The sequence below is a fragment of the Brachypodium distachyon genome, chromosome 3 (genome assembly GCF_000005505.3).
Source record: "Brachypodium distachyon strain Bd21 chromosome 3, Brachypodium_distachyon_v3.0, whole genome shotgun sequence".
Taxonomy (NCBI): Eukaryota; Viridiplantae; Streptophyta; class Magnoliopsida; order Poales; family Poaceae; genus Brachypodium; species Brachypodium distachyon.
In genome coordinates this window covers 761,791-777,813 of record NC_016133.3, presented here as the reverse complement: position 1 = coordinate 777,813, position 16,023 = coordinate 761,791, and the positions used below count along the sequence as shown (strand labels likewise).

The 16,023-nt window shown below is 44.5% G+C and overlaps 3 protein-coding genes, 3 long non-coding RNA genes and 3 other non-coding genes across 10 annotated transcripts; 3 read left to right on the top strand and 6 right to left on the bottom strand.

Moving 5' to 3' along the window:
• Positions 1-1,584: 1,584 nt before the first annotated feature.
• On the top strand, positions 1,585-4,341 carry LOC100826559 (40S ribosomal protein S3a). The gene is made up of 7 exons (XM_003571952.3): positions 1,585-1,738; positions 2,803-2,889; positions 3,004-3,109; positions 3,220-3,357; positions 3,438-3,623; positions 3,723-3,923; positions 4,015-4,341. Exons 2-7 carry the CDS (start codon positions 2,831-2,833, stop codon positions 4,120-4,122), a joined length of 798 nt encoding a protein of 265 aa, XP_003572000.1. The 5' UTR covers positions 1,585-1,738; positions 2,803-2,830; the 3' UTR covers positions 4,123-4,341.
• Positions 4,342-4,849: 508 nt separating this feature from the next.
• LOC100841649 lies at positions 4,850-5,795 on the top strand. The gene is made up of 2 exons (XR_002965311.1): positions 4,850-5,069; positions 5,143-5,795. It is a non-coding gene; the product is annotated as an uncharacterized LOC100841649 (long non-coding RNA).
• Positions 5,678-7,922, bottom strand: LOC100831650 (60S ribosomal protein L37-2). The gene is made up of 4 exons (XM_003572100.3): positions 7,793-7,922; positions 7,562-7,697; positions 6,080-6,181; positions 5,678-5,976 (listed from the first exon to the last, which is right to left on the bottom strand). Exons 1-4 carry the CDS (start codon positions 7,793-7,795, stop codon positions 5,936-5,938), a joined length of 282 nt encoding a protein of 93 aa, XP_003572148.1. The 5' UTR covers positions 7,796-7,922; the 3' UTR covers positions 5,678-5,935.
• On the bottom strand, positions 6,503-6,583 carry LOC112272071. Its single transcript, XR_002965770.1, has one exon. It is a non-coding gene; the product is annotated as a small nucleolar RNA Z199 (small nucleolar RNA).
• On the bottom strand, positions 6,963-7,046 carry LOC112272069. Its single transcript, XR_002965768.1, has one exon. It is a non-coding gene; the product is annotated as a small nucleolar RNA Z199 (small nucleolar RNA).
• LOC112272078 lies at positions 7,169-7,264 on the bottom strand. Its single transcript, XR_002965777.1, has one exon. It is a non-coding gene; the product is annotated as a small nucleolar RNA R64/Z200 family (small nucleolar RNA).
• Positions 7,923-8,859: 937 nt separating the features above from the next.
• Positions 8,860-11,257, bottom strand: LOC104583407. 2 transcript variants are annotated; one of them, XR_002965309.1, is made up of 5 exons: positions 11,115-11,257; positions 10,863-10,974; positions 9,608-9,770; positions 9,407-9,483; positions 8,860-9,254 (listed from the first exon to the last, which is right to left on the bottom strand). It is a non-coding gene; the product is annotated as an uncharacterized LOC104583407 (long non-coding RNA). The 2 variants fall into 2 exon arrangements; XR_001406532.2 differs by lacking the exon at positions 10,863-10,974 and having other exon boundaries at positions 11,115-11,252.
• LOC100832044 (wall-associated receptor kinase 3) lies at positions 10,984-14,482 on the top strand. The gene is made up of 4 exons (XM_010235388.3): positions 10,984-11,978; positions 12,081-12,262; positions 12,706-12,718; positions 13,276-14,482. Exons 1-4 carry the CDS (start codon positions 11,099-11,101, stop codon positions 14,436-14,438), a joined length of 2,238 nt encoding a protein of 745 aa, XP_010233690.1. The 5' UTR covers positions 10,984-11,098; the 3' UTR covers positions 14,439-14,482.
• A 72-nt stretch (positions 14,483-14,554) lies between these two features.
• Positions 14,555-15,052, bottom strand: LOC112271833. Its single transcript, XR_002965310.1, has 2 exons — positions 14,750-15,052; positions 14,555-14,661 (listed from the first exon to the last, which is right to left on the bottom strand). It is a non-coding gene; the product is annotated as an uncharacterized LOC112271833 (long non-coding RNA).
• Between the last annotated feature and the right edge of the window lie 971 nt (positions 15,053-16,023).

The window sequence follows — 16,023 nt, the reverse complement described above, 5'->3', positions numbered from 1 at the left end:
CTTACATCAAAGCTCGGAATCACATAACGGTTCTTGTGTCCGATACAATTAAGATGTGACTAAGAGAATTTGGTTGATGGCATTTTTGCAGTGCACATGCCACTATCGTTTGCAGGTTGCATGTATTCTATTGATGTACTCCTTCCGTTCGATATCAAGTGACTTAAATTTGCTCAAATATGGATGTATCTATATCTAAGAAACGTTTAGATACATGTGCACGTTGTGACTGCAAATTTTTATTGTCGAAAACTCTTCTGGTTGAGCAATACAGATCCAACAATGCGATGTGGTGCTAAATCCATCATGATTCAGGGATATATATCTCTGGTAATTACAATATCTCTGTTAATTACAATTATCCACAACTGTAGGCAAGTTCTTTTTTCTTGACCAAGTAAAGTACCTCTTTATTCATTCGATATATGCAAGAAAAGAGGCACAATACGTTCAGAAGGATTTTCTAGCCAAACCTGTGGAGGAGAGTATCTAGCTAATTGTGCTAATTCATGAGCCACCTTGCTAGCCTCGCGGGGAAGCTAGAAAAAAACAATCATCATAGACCGCAGCACCAAGACCCGCAGATCTACATCCTTGATTCATGGCCTCAATCACTTCCATACTATCTAAATTAACAACAAGACGATTGCATCCAACCGTATGTGCCAGTTCCAAGCCCAGCTGGAGAGCCATAGCTCCAGCCACCGAAACTGTGGGACAACAAGTGATCTGCTGAATTATAGACATCGCTGACCGCTCAGGAAACTGTACAGGTTCACCACGAACACACTTTCGTCGCTCCCACCGCAGGTACCAGGTAGCAGTAGCTATGAGTTCCGCCGCACTCGACGAGGCGTGTTCTTCCAGGAGAAACTCCAAGACAATCTCGCCCGAGAGATCAACTGCCAAAGTATGACGAAGAGCCTCACTGAGCCCGAGAGAATGCCTGACCTGTGTCGCCCGAGAGCAAGTAAATAACAAATGCCGGATATCTTCAGCGCCACCCTGACACACAGGACAACTGGGCACTGACCTTAACGTGCCTGTTCGCCAAGATCGACCGAAGTGGACTTGAGCTCCATGCAATGCTCTCCAAATAAATATTTTGATTTTGCTTGGTACCTTGAGTTTCCAAAGCTTGTCCCACGTGTGATTAACGTCCATCATTTCTGGAGCCCCAGCCCGAGCTAGTCTACTACCAAATTGATGTTCCCATTCAACATGATAAGCTGACTTAACAGTGAATAATCCTGTCTTAGTGAAACTCCAAGCAATGAAGTCTTCCGTCTCATACCTAGGAAGAGGGATACTCAAAATCCGGATTAGCATCAACAGGAAGAAACGTCTGTTGTATCAAGTCTGGATCCCATTCTCCAGTCGCCGGATGAATCAAGTCTGAGACTTTAGATAGAAGGTGATTCAGAGAAAATTCTTACTTGCGTAGAATTTTCAAATCCGTGCGACAGAATACATCGGATTACAACAAAATCAGGACTTGTGGGCTGTGTCTACGGTGGGCTGAACACAGAAAAACAAAACTTATGGGCTGGATCTGAATTGCTGAACAGAGAAATACCTCGCGGCCCGGCCCATGTCAGCGTGGTTTATCAAGAGAGTTGGGAAACCCTAGCAGCCAGCCACACAAACCCCAGTCACCTTCCTCCCTCGCCGCTCTCTCCCTCGGCTCGGCGGCGCAGACCTTCGTCGTCGCCGGCAGCGCTCTCCTCCTCAAGCCGTCGTAAGTCAAGCCGCCTCATCCCCCGTTTCTGTGTGCTCGCGTTCTACTAGATAGATCCACGAAATAGATGAATCCTCCCACTGGCGTTCGCGATTTCTGGGTGCACGCGTTCTAGATCCACGGTCCATGCCCTTGCCTCTGATTGATTTCTGCTCCGACTGGGGTTCCTGGAATAGTAGCGGCCGGTTGCACGCTGGGCTGGTCGAATGTGATTCTGTTTGCTGTGGGCAGGGCTGCATCATTTTCGAGTTACTATTGATCGTGCTTAGTCGTAGCATATACTATGCATGTTATACATGCATGAGTTAGTTTTGTTCGCCGAAACTAGTGGGTCTACAGTTAGATGTACACCCTTGTTGAGCTGCAGCACCGCCTCATACTTGTCTGTTAATCTGTGCATGTATGATCAGTACAGTTTGATCTTGTTGCTGTGTACATTCACCCTAGGTGGTCTGATCTTTTACGGTTTCACTCAAGCCCCTCTGCGAACAAAGCTTTTGAGTGCAAATTTGGGGGGTGCTTGTCAAAATTTAGCTGTGGCAGTAACCAACTTATATCTTAACTTTTGTTCGTAAAAGTTGTGCAGTTATGGAACAAACATTGATTGGGCACTGGGATTATGCTGTATGTGGCATAAGCAACGCAAAAGATAGCTTTTCTGGGTTTTGCAATGAAATGTGTAACTGTCGAAAACATCACTTAGTATAATGTAGATTCCTAAGGTGTGTATTAGTTCTTTTGAGATTTTGCCCTTTGTTTACACATGTAGCACTTAGAAGAAACTCCTCATCCTGCTTATGAAATACTCCCTCAGATCCATATTAATTGTCTCAAATTTGCCCAAATATGGATGTATCTATGCCTAAAAAGCGTCTAGATACATGTAATATTTCGACAATTAATATGGATCGGAGGGAGTAGCATGTTTACCAGGTTACTCGCTGCTAGTTATTTTCAGAGCATCTGTATGCAACACTGTTTTTAGCCTTCTCTTCTGAAATAAAATACATCTGAATATCTGATTAACTTAATTCTTAACGCATTTTGGGTTTCCTCTTGCGCAGCGCCACTACTCCACTTGCAGCAGTAGCGATGGCTGTCGGTAAGAACAAGCGTATCTCCAAGGGGAGGAAGGGAAGCAAAAAGAAGATGTGAGTGCGCCAGTCCCCTGCTTGTTCGTTTAATTCCTCTGATCTAGGATTCATTCATCTTCTCTTTCTTCCCATTTGCTGATGCGGTTTGTGGCTTGGTTTCTTTCTTCACAGCGTCGATCCCTTCACCAAGAAGGAGTGGTATGATATCAAGGCACCATTGCTGTTCAACACGCGCAATGTTGGGAAGACCCTTGTCTCCAGGACGCAGGGTACCAAGGTATGCAATTTTCTTTCTTTTGCCATTTATACTGCATTGATGCGTTCTGTGACATTTTTTCAGTTTATAACAGACTTAACAGTATGCTGATAACTAATCTTTTGTTTCAGATTGCTTCCGAGGGTCTCAAACACAGGGTTTTTGAGGTATCCCTTGCTGATCTTCAGAACGATGAGGATCAGGCTTACAGGAAGATCAGACTCCGTGCTGAGGATGTGCAAGGGAGGAATGTCCTCACAAATTTCTGGGTAATTATGCCTTTGTCATTACAGTGTTGTCGATGGTATGTTTTATTTGATGGTGCTAACCAGTTTGTTCTTCTGTTTAGGGCATGGATTTCACTACTGATAAGCTCAGGTCGCTGGTCAAGAAATGGCAGACGCTCATCGAGGCTCATGTGGATGTCAAGACCACCGATAACTATATGATCCGTATGTTCTGCATCGGCTTTACCAAGAGACGCCCTAACCAAGTGAAGCGCACCTGCTACGCACAGAGCAGCCAGATCAGACAGGTAAACCTCCTTCACTTTGTGCATTTTATTTTTGTGTTTATAACGAACAGCTGCACAATCATGGAGATGCCCGTTTACTATATTTGCAATTGCATGCAGATTCGCCGCAAGATGGTTGAGATCATGATCAACCAGGCTGCAAGCTGCGACCTGAAGGAGCTCGTCGCTAAGTTCATTCCCGAGGTGATTGGCAAGGAGATTGAGAAGGCGACCTCAAGCATTTTCCCCTTGCAGAACGTGTACGTTCGCAAGGTGAAGATCCTGAAGGCGCCGAAGTTCGACCTTGGGAAGCTCATGGAGGTAACCATCATATGCATAACTCGATTTCTGAATAGTCATTTGAATGCCTATGGACATTCTAATTATATCCAACCCACATTGCGTGTTCCAGGTCCATGGTGACTACGGCAAGGAGGATGTCGGCGTGAAGCTCGACAGGCCTGCTGAAGGAGACGAGGCCATCCCTGGAGCGGAGGAGGTTGCGGCACCTGCTGAGTAGGAGAATGGTGCCTGAAACGTCATAGTCAGTTTAATTTGATGGCTGCTTTCGCTAGTACTCTGTCGACATTCATGTCCTGTTTTGTGTTCTTCTGGATGGAAGTCATGGCGGTTGAAACTAAATGTTAAGTTACTTTCTGAATGAGTACCAACTATTTATGTGTTTCGTTTGAGTATCCGTACTGTCTTTTACCGAGGTTCCTCGGGATGCTAGAGCTGATATGTCTGTCACAAATTTCATCAACGTAGCCAACTGTTTTCTTTGCTTGCGTGTCACTGGATTGATGTCACTGATTAGCTATATGCTAGTAATTCCTGTACTAGCGAGGATACACAAGAGGCGTATTCTTAAGCAGCAAAACCCCAGAAAGGTTGATGCTCTGGAGCCAGTTGCCATGAGGCAATGTTTATGTCATCAAGCCTTGAGGTTACATCACAAACTGGAGTATGTTGAGTATTAAAACAATTTATCGACCAGATGTGTTAAAATTGGATTCTCTGCATTTTTAAAACAATCGTTCTTCTTTAGAGGGGTAACATAAGGTTGAGACTTGAGACACCTCGCCGTCCGGTTCGCCGCCGCCCAATCCCCTGCCGTTAGTGAGCCCTCTTCAGCGGCCCGCCCAGCGATGGCGACTGAGCAGTCGACGGAGAAGAATAACCCGCCGCCGGAGAAGAAAGCCCCTCTCCCGAAAGTGGTCACGCTCAACAAGGCCCGCTCCGTCGCCTTCAACCCTCTGCCTACTTATATGTGTTTGCGGCCATGGCCATCGATGCCTTCGTATAGTAATTTTTTTTCCAGTTAGTGTATTTGTCAATTCTGTGAATCCTTCTCAGGCCCAGACATGGGTGGACAGAATGAGTGCACCGGAGCAAGATGAACTCAACTATATAAGGATTTCCTCTAAAAAAAAAACTATATAAGGATTCTGAGGGTCAGCCGTCAGGGTATTAATCCATCAAGTCATCTTGTTAGCATTCCCGGATAATTGGTTATGAGGCTCAAGTTATTTCATTGCAGGCTTGGTCTCGGTGCTAAAGTGGCACCTAACGTAAAGCGCGCAGCTCCCATTGATCTGGTTGAGGAGAGGTTGCTCGGAAAGGTGAATGCCCAGAAGAGAAGATCGGCGTCAGCGGAGGAGAATGATAATGCTAAGGAGGTGAATTGAGGTTAGTAATGATGATAGCGGCGAGCCGGAAGGCCGGACCAGCGACTTTAGCTAGAAGAGGGCACTGCCGCCTTCCATGCCCTTAGGGAAGAAGGCCAAGTGAAAACTTGTTTATGCATGAATGAACCATGTTGTCGCCTTCCATCAAGAATGACCCAAGCTTTATTTCTATTTAAGTCAGCTAGTATGTTTCAGAACTAGGATCATGGATCATATGATCTGAATTAGCTTAGCCATCTTTAGGTTCATCATATTGTTCCCAATTCCCAATGTCCTGGCATCTGATTGTGGGTTCATACTGCGCCCAACCTATCAAACTTTTTTACGCATAGTATTTTCCATCAGATGATTAAAATAGTGAGATCATACTGTTGGGGAGACAGATGATGACTACTGATGATGCTGAAATTACTAATAGGAACCAATCTGGGAAATATAAGACCAAACAAAGATTCCAAAAACAATAAACACGACAGACATCGTTGCACTAGGGAAGAGGTCATCTCGAATCCATGCAACAAAACATATCAGATCCATACTCAACAGCTATTAGAAACATATAGTTCGGACGGTACACAATCCAAGCAAAAAGTTTTTAATTCCTAGCTTCATCCGATTGATTCTTCTTGATGGCAAATCACAGACCTAGTTGGCTGCGGTGCTCTTCTTCGGGGCAGCCGCAGTACCTGAATTAAGGCACAACGGATAACAACAAAATCAGAATTGCCATAGATTAAACAGGGGAGGGCTTCAGGTGTCGAATATTTCAAGGTGGATAACAGGTGCTACCTTCTCTGAAGTTGCTCTTGAACCTGCGAGGCACGTTGCGCATGTACCTCATCCTTCCAGTCCCGGTGGTCTTGCGCCTGATGGCCTTCACACTCCAGTTGTCTGAAATCATGAATCACTATGTTAACACTGAGCCAAAACACAAGATAGCAGAAATCAATCACGGACAGAGGGTAAGGCTGAATGACAGGCAAGTAGTAAAACCAACACACCGAAAGAACACAAAAGAAAACATCATCATACAAGCCTTCCATGATTATAACAGGTGATTGCCTATTCATTGATCAATGGCAAGATATAACATTCAAGATAACAGTCAAGATGCGTGATGAGAGATCACAAGTTAAGACCACACATTACAGACCAGGAAGATTGTATTCCAGAAGATAAAAGGCAATAATCCAAAAGGTGCAGCATGAAGGGGATCATCAGTCTTAAAACTAGGAATCACAGGAAAATATTAACTCCTGTCATATTGTTGCAGTTATACATCATCACTTGACCTCCAAATGGTACCAAGCAAGGCAAAAACAAGATACAATGGGACTACACATGGCAGGGCATCAGACTAGTACTCCCTCTGTTCCTAAATACTTGTCGTGGTTTTAGTGCAAAGTTGCACTAAAACCACGACAAGTATTTAGGAACGGAGGGAATACTTCGGAATCAGTGGGGTATAGCACAGAGTTGATATTTACAACTAGTTAGTGGACCCTCACAAACAAAATCAGCAAGAATGTAATGTATAAAGACTATTAAAACAGAGAATAATTTCAAGCAACTAGCAAAATGCTTCCCATTAAACGTGGAACATAAAATTGTGTTTGACTGGAAGAAATGGGCTCGAATATGTGGATAAACAGACAAACAAAAATGGTGTGGTGGTATCATCAGAGACTTAAATACTAAGAATCAGAGGAGCATAGCTCCATCATATTGTTGCAGTTTATTCCTCATCACTTGACCCTCACACAACTTGACACATACAAGCAGGCATGAAAAACACAACATGGTGCCCAAACTACTGTTCCAGCAACATCCAAAAAGAGTAATTATTGCTTAAAAGTGCTAGTGGAGTATGGAAAACATGTATAGCTCAGAACATGAAATATCTTCTCATCAATGCCAAAGGCATCTCCGAAGTCTGACATGCGTTGTAGATTTCATGATTCATCACAGCGATTTTGCATATTAACAAGTAAAACATTCGAGCCGGCAATCTGAGCCACCATTGCCAGGCCTAGACTGGGGCACTAAACGTACAGAACAACCCAGATCGACAACTGGAAACGGTGACCGAAAAGATCACCTGCAGCATGCAAAATCTAAACCATCACCCCCATGATTTGGTGTCCTAATGCTGATACGATCTAGTAATCGGCTCTGCAGCACACACTGCAAGCATCCAATACGACAAGCATACAAATCTAGAGATCTACGCGGATGGATGCGGAAAAAGGAAGATTGAAGGGGGGCGCTTACACTTGCGGATGCGGGCGGCGGGGTAGCCGCAGGAGGAGCAGGTGCTCTTCTGGAGGTGGAAGCTGCGGCGGCCGCAGCGGATGCACAGCGTGTGGGTCTTGTTCCGGCGCTTGCCGAAGCTGCCCGTACCCTTCGTCTGCAACAAAACAAAACCATGCGGGATTAGCCACGGACGGCCAAGCCGGAGACACCGCCGGCGGCGGGAGCTAGGGTTTGGAGGAGGAGGCGTACCATCTCTTAGGGTTGGAAGAGGAGGCGGCGAATGGGAGGAGTGGCGGCGGCGGCAGTCGAGGGGGTAGTGGAGCGAAACCCTACCCTGGTTTTATAAGGAGCGAGCGGAGCAGCCGTGGCGGGCCTTTTGTTCTATATGGGCCGTGTGGGTGAGATTCGTGCAGGATTTGGTTTAGCTCGTGGGCCTTCTTTGTGGCTCATTAGAACAGTCAGCCCACATTGAGCAGGCCACCACAGTGTGTTCGAAGTAACAACAACAAAATCAAGAACTTGCGAACAGAACCCAGAAAGAAAACCCTAAACCCTAAAGAAAACCCTACCCGTCGCCGTCCTTTTCGAGGAAGCTTCAATCTCCAGCGGTTCCTCTCGTCTCTCACGGCCGATTTGGTCTTAAGAAACGAGGAAAACCACGGGTCAACGTCTGGCATCAAGTTTTGCTACCTTTTTTTTTAGGTTTTTGTGTGCTTCTCGGCGGCGTCTTGGCGATGGAGACAACGTCATCTAAAAGATTGGTATCCTGGCTCCTTCATCGTTCTGGTGTAGGCGTTGCAACTTATGTCATGGAGTCAGTGATTCTCATGGCACGTCTTTTCGTGTTTTGGGTAGTTCTCACCATTTGAGGTGGGCGGCTCATGCGGCTTTTTAAACCTCTGAGGTTAGTTCAGCTTGTGCAAGCATGATATTTTGTAATTTTGTCAACGAATACATGGAGAAGCATCAAGATGCGAAGAATGAATCAAGAGAAGTTTATTTCGACGGACTACAATGAAGCTTTTAATTCTATTGAGTATCTTTGTTATCTGTGTTCTTTCGTGTATCAATCTTTTGTACGTTGTCTTTTGAATCAATAAAGCCAGATCGTTGCTCTAAAAAAAAATGAACAACACACACTGCCTGATTGCCCCCCAAAAAAACACTGCCTGATGATTGATGTTTGAAATAATCCCGCCAATGTTTAATTTATCTCTTATTGTTAGATCATCAGAAAAAAAAATACTCAGCATGGTATTTCTTTTGATTAAAAAAAACTTAAAATGCACCATGTAATGTGTATTTTGGCCACATTATATTTTTGATAGAGGTCACTGGTACTTGCAAAATCACTTTGATAGCGGTCACAGTTGGTAGTAATTGACGTGTTCCCAGAAAAAAAAAACACCCTGGGTTTCCAAACACCGCCAATTAATTAAGTCGATGATGTAAATTTTCCAAAGACCACCAATTATTTAAGCCGGCCCGTCGTCCTCAGCTCAGGTGGGAAGTTCACATCCAGGCATGCAAAGCAAGGCTAAAGCTTTCCTCGGAGCCTCCTTGATGATGGGAGGCAGTTACAAATAGCGGGCTACAATGTTCAGCGGCAGCTCTCTCCAGCAGCTAAATCTTGCATAATCTTGCTCAAGTCGGCATAGCGCCGCTATAGCCCGCTATTTGAAACCATTGACAAGAGGCTCAATCAGAGATGCTGCACAAGCGAGGACAGAGCATGTTAGATAGAGTACTACACACACACCATAGTATTTTTGGCACAGAAGTCTCCTTTCCATGTGCTGATGGGAGAAATATATAATAATAGCGGTAATAGCAGAGGATTTTGTGGTGCACTAGTTTTCTTACCCTTCGGTCATTCCCCTGATAATATATACCACTGAACGGGGACTTTCAGAAGACCCGGTAAATTTCCCTGCAACAAACTACAGCCCGGAGTGGTTAATACAAGGACGGCGAACGAACGGAGCAGAATTGGCATGTAAGCTGACCAAGGCATGCCACAGAATTGGTCCAAAGGGATTCGTGTCGTGTGAGAACCTCCTTTACCTGTATGTCCATCAGTTCATCTCCTTCTGCTTTTATAAGGTTTCCTTTGACGACTTGGCCCAATTAATCGCACATATATACACAGCGGCTGCGTCAGGGAACCTGTCTTCCGTGCATGTGTCGCGGTCTTGACCAAAGCCTGTCCCTGGCCCAGTCACAACACCTGCGGCAAACAAAAGATCAAGTTTTTAATCAGATATACCAGTGTGCGAGTCCAGGCTCAAGAAAACTGGAGCAGATTGCCGCTACACACGACTTCCATTTCATGAAAAGGCCAGCTGTAGACATGTGAGAAATTTCATTAAAGAAGCACAGGAAAGTTAGGCCAAATGGAGCAAGTACGCTGACACAACAAGAATCTGATGGCCAGGTCTTCCCGGGTAGGTGGCAAAGATCAGGAAAGGCTAATGGGCAAAGCAAATGGACATAGGGCCTTCCACAGTGTGGTCCGACGACCATACTTTGCATTTTCTCTGCCACTGAACACCGATTCTTAAAACCGAAATTTCCACAGTGTGCATGCATCGGACCATACTTTGAAGCAAGACCCATCTGAGATTAAAAAACTCCATCCATCCAGAATCCATTACTTCCTTCGCGTCATATTTTCTCCCCCGTATCATCCCATGCCATGCAATATTTTTTTTATTGTGGTGGTTGAAGTTTGCATCTATGCATATCTATAGATCGATCCATGCTTTGAAAAGTTTGCACCGGCTTGCTGCAGTGGGATGAACCGATCCATACTATCAAAAAGTGGAGTTTGGACCGATCCATACACCACACTGGAGAAGGCCTAATAGGAGGCTTGGTTATAACATGTAGACGCACGCCCCGGTTTTTCGAAGACCTGAACCTCCTTTGGGGTTTCTGTTAAAGCACGGGATGGTGCTTTATGTCTAACCATCTAAACATGTGCTTAATAAGTTAATGCCTAAGTTAATATAATAGCAAGATTATATTTTTCTGCCTAAACATGCATGACACCAGTTTCATACAACTTTAGTATTATGCTAATATGCAATATAGATGGAAGCAATTTACTCGAGAGTGATATCCAGCACTCGATAGACCACGTTTGATACGATTGTCTAGTTTGACCACATAAGGAATTCTCATGATAAAAGTTAATACACCAATTTGAAGACCAGAAATTACCATGGCCAAGGATTGGAGCCATAACTGTCAAAGAAAACCTTGGAACTTATTTGATAAAAATATATATTCGAAGTTACATTTGTGAAACTGGCATCACCTCTTTGTCTCCGTCAAAGACGAAACAAAACTGCTAATTAAGCCGCGGTCTCGCATTGCAGAGCAAACAGATTGGTTCATACCCCCAAAACCACTCTGACCTAGTCTACATGCTGATTGGACAAAAAAAAGCATTTAGGAGCAATTAGTCCACATCTGTTTCGATTTATAGCCAGGTTAGAGAAGGAAAGATGGATCATAGGAGAACCAGAAAAAGAGGCAGAAACATACACAGAAATGGCTGGAGCCTTACCGTGGCTAATCTTTGCAGCCACCCTGCTGCTACCAACCATCAAGAGCAGCACAGCGTCCAGGATGGCGAAGCCTGGATGCAGAGAAACATGTGGCAATCTCACCATCCCATACCCCTTCGGCATCGGTGAAGGTTGCTTCAGAGAAGGGTTCGATGTTTCATGCGAGAATGACACTGTTTACAGGCATAACTCAACGACCAGCGGCATACAGATTTACAACATCAATCTGCTAGGAGGGCAGGCCACACACAGCACCTTCATCGCCTCCAATTGCTTCTACAATAAAAATAACTTCAACACAGGTGGATGGGCCTCATTGGATACTGGTGAATTCTTTACAGTATCATCCAAGGCGAACAAATTAACAGCGGTTGGATGCAACACCCTTGCATTCCTGGTAGGCTCTAATGAACACAGTGTCGGAGCTGGGTGTTTCTCGAAGTGCACGGACAAGAAAAGTGTGGATCGTAGTGGTCAGTGCTCTGGCATGGGCTGTTGCCAGACCTCTATCGCCCCAAACGTCTTTTCCTCCAATATAACATTCGATTTGAGATTCAACAATTCTGAGGTGAGTAGCTTCAACCCTTGTAGCTACGCTTTTGTCGCCAAGCAGGATTGGTTCAAGTTCAAGGCTTATTATCTTGAATATGATAAGTTCACAAAGGAGTTCAAGGATGGGGTCCCTACTGTGCTTGATTGGGTTGCTGGAAATGAAAATTGTAATGAAGCGGTGAAGAATATGTCGTCGTATGCCTGCATTGGCAAGAATAGCCACTGCATCGAGTCACCAAACGCTACAGGATATCTCTGCACCTGCAACGATGGTTTTGCAGGCAACCCATACCTGGAAGAAGGGTGCCAAGGTGGGTAGCTCTCTGAAACTCACTCCCTTAATCTTGAGTTCACGTCAAGTTATCTTTGAATTGATCGGAAGTTATTTCCTCACTCTTGCATGATCTTTGCAGATATCGACGAGTGCAGTTTTCCAGATCAATACCCTTGCCATGGAATCTGCAGTAATATGATTGGGAACTACAGTTGTTTGTGCAAATCTGGGACTCGCAGTACAGATCCAAAGAAAGAAACCTGTAACCCGGTTGGAGTATCAGAACGAGCTAAATTAATAAAAGTCTCTATAGGTAACTTCGTATGCTCCAAATATTTCATTAAGTGTCTCACAATAGCGCTAACAAGTCAAACTGATGTATTGCACATAGTAACATCCATTCCTGGAAATCTAAATTAAGGCACATATGTGAACAATAAGACGAAGCACTTTTCCTGTTTTATATTTGAAGTATGCACTCTACGTCAGAATATAGATAAGGTTACAGCCATCAAAGCTAGTCTTGTGCAAAGTTGAAAATGTGCTGATGGTAAATTACAGACTTACAACATTGTAGCCATGTGCATTTGTTGAAACAAATCACAGGGAAGTGAATGCCAGCAGTTCATAACACAAAAGCAAAACAATGTGAGTTTTCCTGTATTCAAATGTCGTTGGTTACTCGTACTTTACAACAACAACTCAAATTTTTCACCAAAAAACATTAAACTAAATTATTAAAGCAACCAATATGAAATATCAAGCATAAAATTTATTGTTTAGCCAATATAGTACCTGCAAATGCACAAATGATTATCTGTAAACAAGGAAATTGCATACAATATTCATTGGATCATTAAACCACAGGCAATCACGTCACAACTCACAAGCCTGAGCCATGCACATATATGCAGTTAATCGCATACCCCACAAAAGTTCCTGACACATAAATAGAAGATCCTCTAAGTTAGTCACCACAACCAATTCAACCTTATGTTAGTTGTAATAATGATAGCAGAAAACAACTAAAACATATAAAATGCAGCCTCTAAGGTTGTCACATAAACAATAGCTCACTTTTATACGTTGACACCCACCGCATAACCCAATTTCATCATTGCATAAGAAACAAAGGAGAGTGTTCAAATTACAAATCTACAAAAGCAGTAGCTGTCCTTATTTTCTAAAGAAAGCAGTTGCGGAATTTCTCATTTTACATTTGTGCCTCAAACTAAATCTTGTTCTAGCAAGTAGCAACTGAAAGAAAACGTTTTCTTGGCTAATTAATCAACTAGACAATAACTAAAACAATGTTATTCACTTATTCTTGCCAGGCATTTCAGCATCTGCTATGCTTCTCCTTATCTGCATTTTTGTACTGCTGATGGAATGTCAGAAGAGAAAGCTCAGAAAAGAAAAGAAGACCTTCTTCCAACAAAATGGCGGTCTGCTATTATACGAGCAAATCATGTCAAAGCATGTTGATACAGTGAGAATATTCACAAGAGAAGAACTAGAGAACGCAACAAACAATTTTGACTCAAGCAGAGAACTAGGAAGAGGCGGCCATGGAACTGTTTACAAGGGAATTCTCAAGGACAGCAGAGAAGTAGCAATAAAGCGCTCAAAGATTATGAACGTGGCTGAGAAAGATGAATTTGTGCAAGAGATGATTATACTTTCACAGATAAACCACAGGAATGTGGTAAAGCTTCTAGGTTGTTGCTTAGAAGTGGAAGTCCCAATGTTGGTGTACGAATGCATCCCAAACGGCTCCCTATTCGAGCTGATGCATGGTGGATACAGAAAGCCTCACATTTCATTGGATGCTCGTCTCAGGATAGCTCAGGAATCTGCAGAAGCACTAGCATATCTGCACTCATCAGCATCCCCTCCCATAATTCATGGAGACGTCAAATCCCCAAACATTCTCCTTGGCGAAAACTACACGGCAAAAGTGACTGACTTTGGAGCATCAAGAATGGTTGCTACGGATGAAATACAATTTATGACATTGCTACAGGGAACCATAGGTTATCTGGACCCTGAATACATACAAGAGCGTCAACTAACAGATAAGAGTGATGTTTACAGTTTTGGAGTTGTGCTCCTAGAGCTAATCACGAGGAAGTTTGCAATTTATTCTGATGGTGCTGGAGAAACAAAAAACCTCGCATCATCATTCCTTCTGGCAATGAAAGAGAACAGCCTTCAATCCATATTAGATCAGAATATATTGGAATTCGAAACGGAGCTGCTCCAAGAAGTCGCCCAACTGGCGAAGTGTTGCTTAAGTATGAGGGGGGAAGAACGGCCGCTAATGACGGAAGTCGCTGAGAAGTTGAAAACAATACGAAGCAGGTGGAGAGAACAGTTGACTCAGAATCCTATCAATGAGACCGAATGTTTGCTTGAGAATCCATCATGGCATTATCACCTTTCTATCACTGGACAGCACGGAAGTCTTATGTCACTAGATTTAGAAAGCGGTAGATGATAAGTTGCTTATGATATCATAGATTGTAGTGGAGTTTGAATTCAATGTCCACTGGCTCAAATATCATGTAAAAAACAATGTGCAGTTTGTGCTCCATGACTCATTTCCTGACATTATAGCAAAGCAAACCTCTATGTAGCATGATTTGAAGTATATTGTAATATGTCAGCAACTTGTAAAGAAAGAGCAGAAAAGACCCACTCCAAGGTAAAGGTGGCCATACCTGCAAGCAGCAGCGCAATCAACAAAAATGTAGGTAGCACAGGCGCCCTCCTTCAGCAGAATCAAACTGTCATCCAATTCCTACTCACCATCGCGAAACAGCAACCGGAAGGAAGCAGCGGCTGAGTATACCCCAAGGCGATTCGCGTTTCGCCGCGCGGAACGCCACCGCGAACGCTAGCATGCACCCTCCTCCCGCTCCGGCGGGGCACGCCGCCGCCGCTGCCGCAGTACGATGCCACCCCCGGCGAAGGCGGCGAGCGACCCCTTCCTGCAGGAGGATGCGGCGGGGCCGGAGGCGTGAGATCCCCCGCAGTGACTCGTCGCGGGCTCGCGGCGAGACGCCCTCCTCCTCTCCGGCGGGACTGCGGCTCGACGAGAGGGCCGAGAAGAAGGGCCGAAGGATAAAAGAAACTAACCCTCTGGGCCGCTAGAACGAAAAGCGGGACGTTGTCTGGGCTGTTGGGTTGGGCCGAGAAGAAGGGGGAAGAACTTCTCTGCGACAGGCCTTAGGCCTTGGCCCGAACCGAATGGGGCCCTGCTATCTCTTTCCCTCGGACCAAAATATACTGCAGCTGCTGCGCCTGGAACTGCTCTGGGCAAGAAGTTGGGCTGGTGCAAGCCTCCGAGTGAATGTTTTTTTTTGGGGGTTCAGCTTAACGTTGATGCATCTTATGCTAATTCCCTCCAGGGTGCTGTGGTACTGTGATTAGGGATCATGTACCATGCAAAGTGTTAAATTTTTTAACCCTTTTTCATTAAGCACTGGTGCTTATTTATACCGGGAAGATGGCTAACTAGACACCTCTCGTATACAAATGGCTAACTAGGCACCTCTCGTATACAAATAATCATTTGTGCTAAAGAAGGTGTTGTCAAAGAAAATATCATTGCTAGGCAATAAAGAGATCTTTTGCCGTAAAAAATTAGTGTTATCAAAGAAAAAAAGAGATAAACGTCCGTCTAAGCATCTTGCATTGTACATGGATGGCGAATTGGTGACTTTGGGGCTGCAATTAACTGGAAGCTGGACGTTGAAGCTGCTGAAGCACATGCGGTCCGTGTTGGCTTGGAGCTAGCTGCCCTTGCTGGGTGTTCTCAGGTGATCCTCCATTCCGATTCTCTGATCGTTCTCCAAGCTCTTAATGCCGGGTCTCAGCCCCTTGGTGCCGCCGCCACAATGTATGAAGACTGCTTCGGTTTAATGGAAGTTTTTTAGCGTATCGAGGTTTCCTACTGCTGCCGGGAGTCTAATGGCGTCGCCCATGAGCTATAGCTCAGATGGCAAAGTTTAATCCCATCAGTTCTTGGTTTAATTCTCCTCCCCCTCGCACTGTGCCTCTTTTGGTTGATGATATAACGA

Bases quoted from the DNA above. Each gene is read 5' to 3' on its own strand.
- LOC100826559 (XM_003571952.3), top strand. From the start codon at position 2,831: ATGGCTGTCGGTAAGAACAAGCGTATCTCCAAGGGGAGGAAGGGAAGC. The intron at 3,624-3,722 runs GTAAACCTCCTT...AATTGCATGCAG, and splicing joins AGAGCAGCCAGATCAGACAG to ATTCGCCGCAAGATGGTTGA. The intron at 3,924-4,014 runs GTAACCATCATA...TGCGTGTTCCAG, and splicing joins ACCTTGGGAAGCTCATGGAG to GTCCATGGTGACTACGGCAA.
- LOC100831650 (XM_003572100.3), bottom strand. The intron at 6,182-7,561 runs GTAAGCGCCCCC...TCATGATTTCAG, and splicing joins CGCCGCCCGCATCCGCAAGT to ACAACTGGAGTGTGAAGGCC. The intron at 5,977-6,079 runs GTAGCACCTGTT...GCCTTAATTCAG, and splicing joins CAAGAGCAACTTCAGAGAAG to GTACTGCGGCTGCCCCGAAG.
- LOC100832044 (XM_010235388.3), top strand. From the start codon at position 11,099: ATGGCTGGAGCCTTACCGTGGCTAATCTTTGCAGCCACCCTGCTGCTA. The intron at 11,979-12,080 runs GTGGGTAGCTCT...TGATCTTTGCAG, and splicing joins CCTGGAAGAAGGGTGCCAAG to ATATCGACGAGTGCAGTTTT.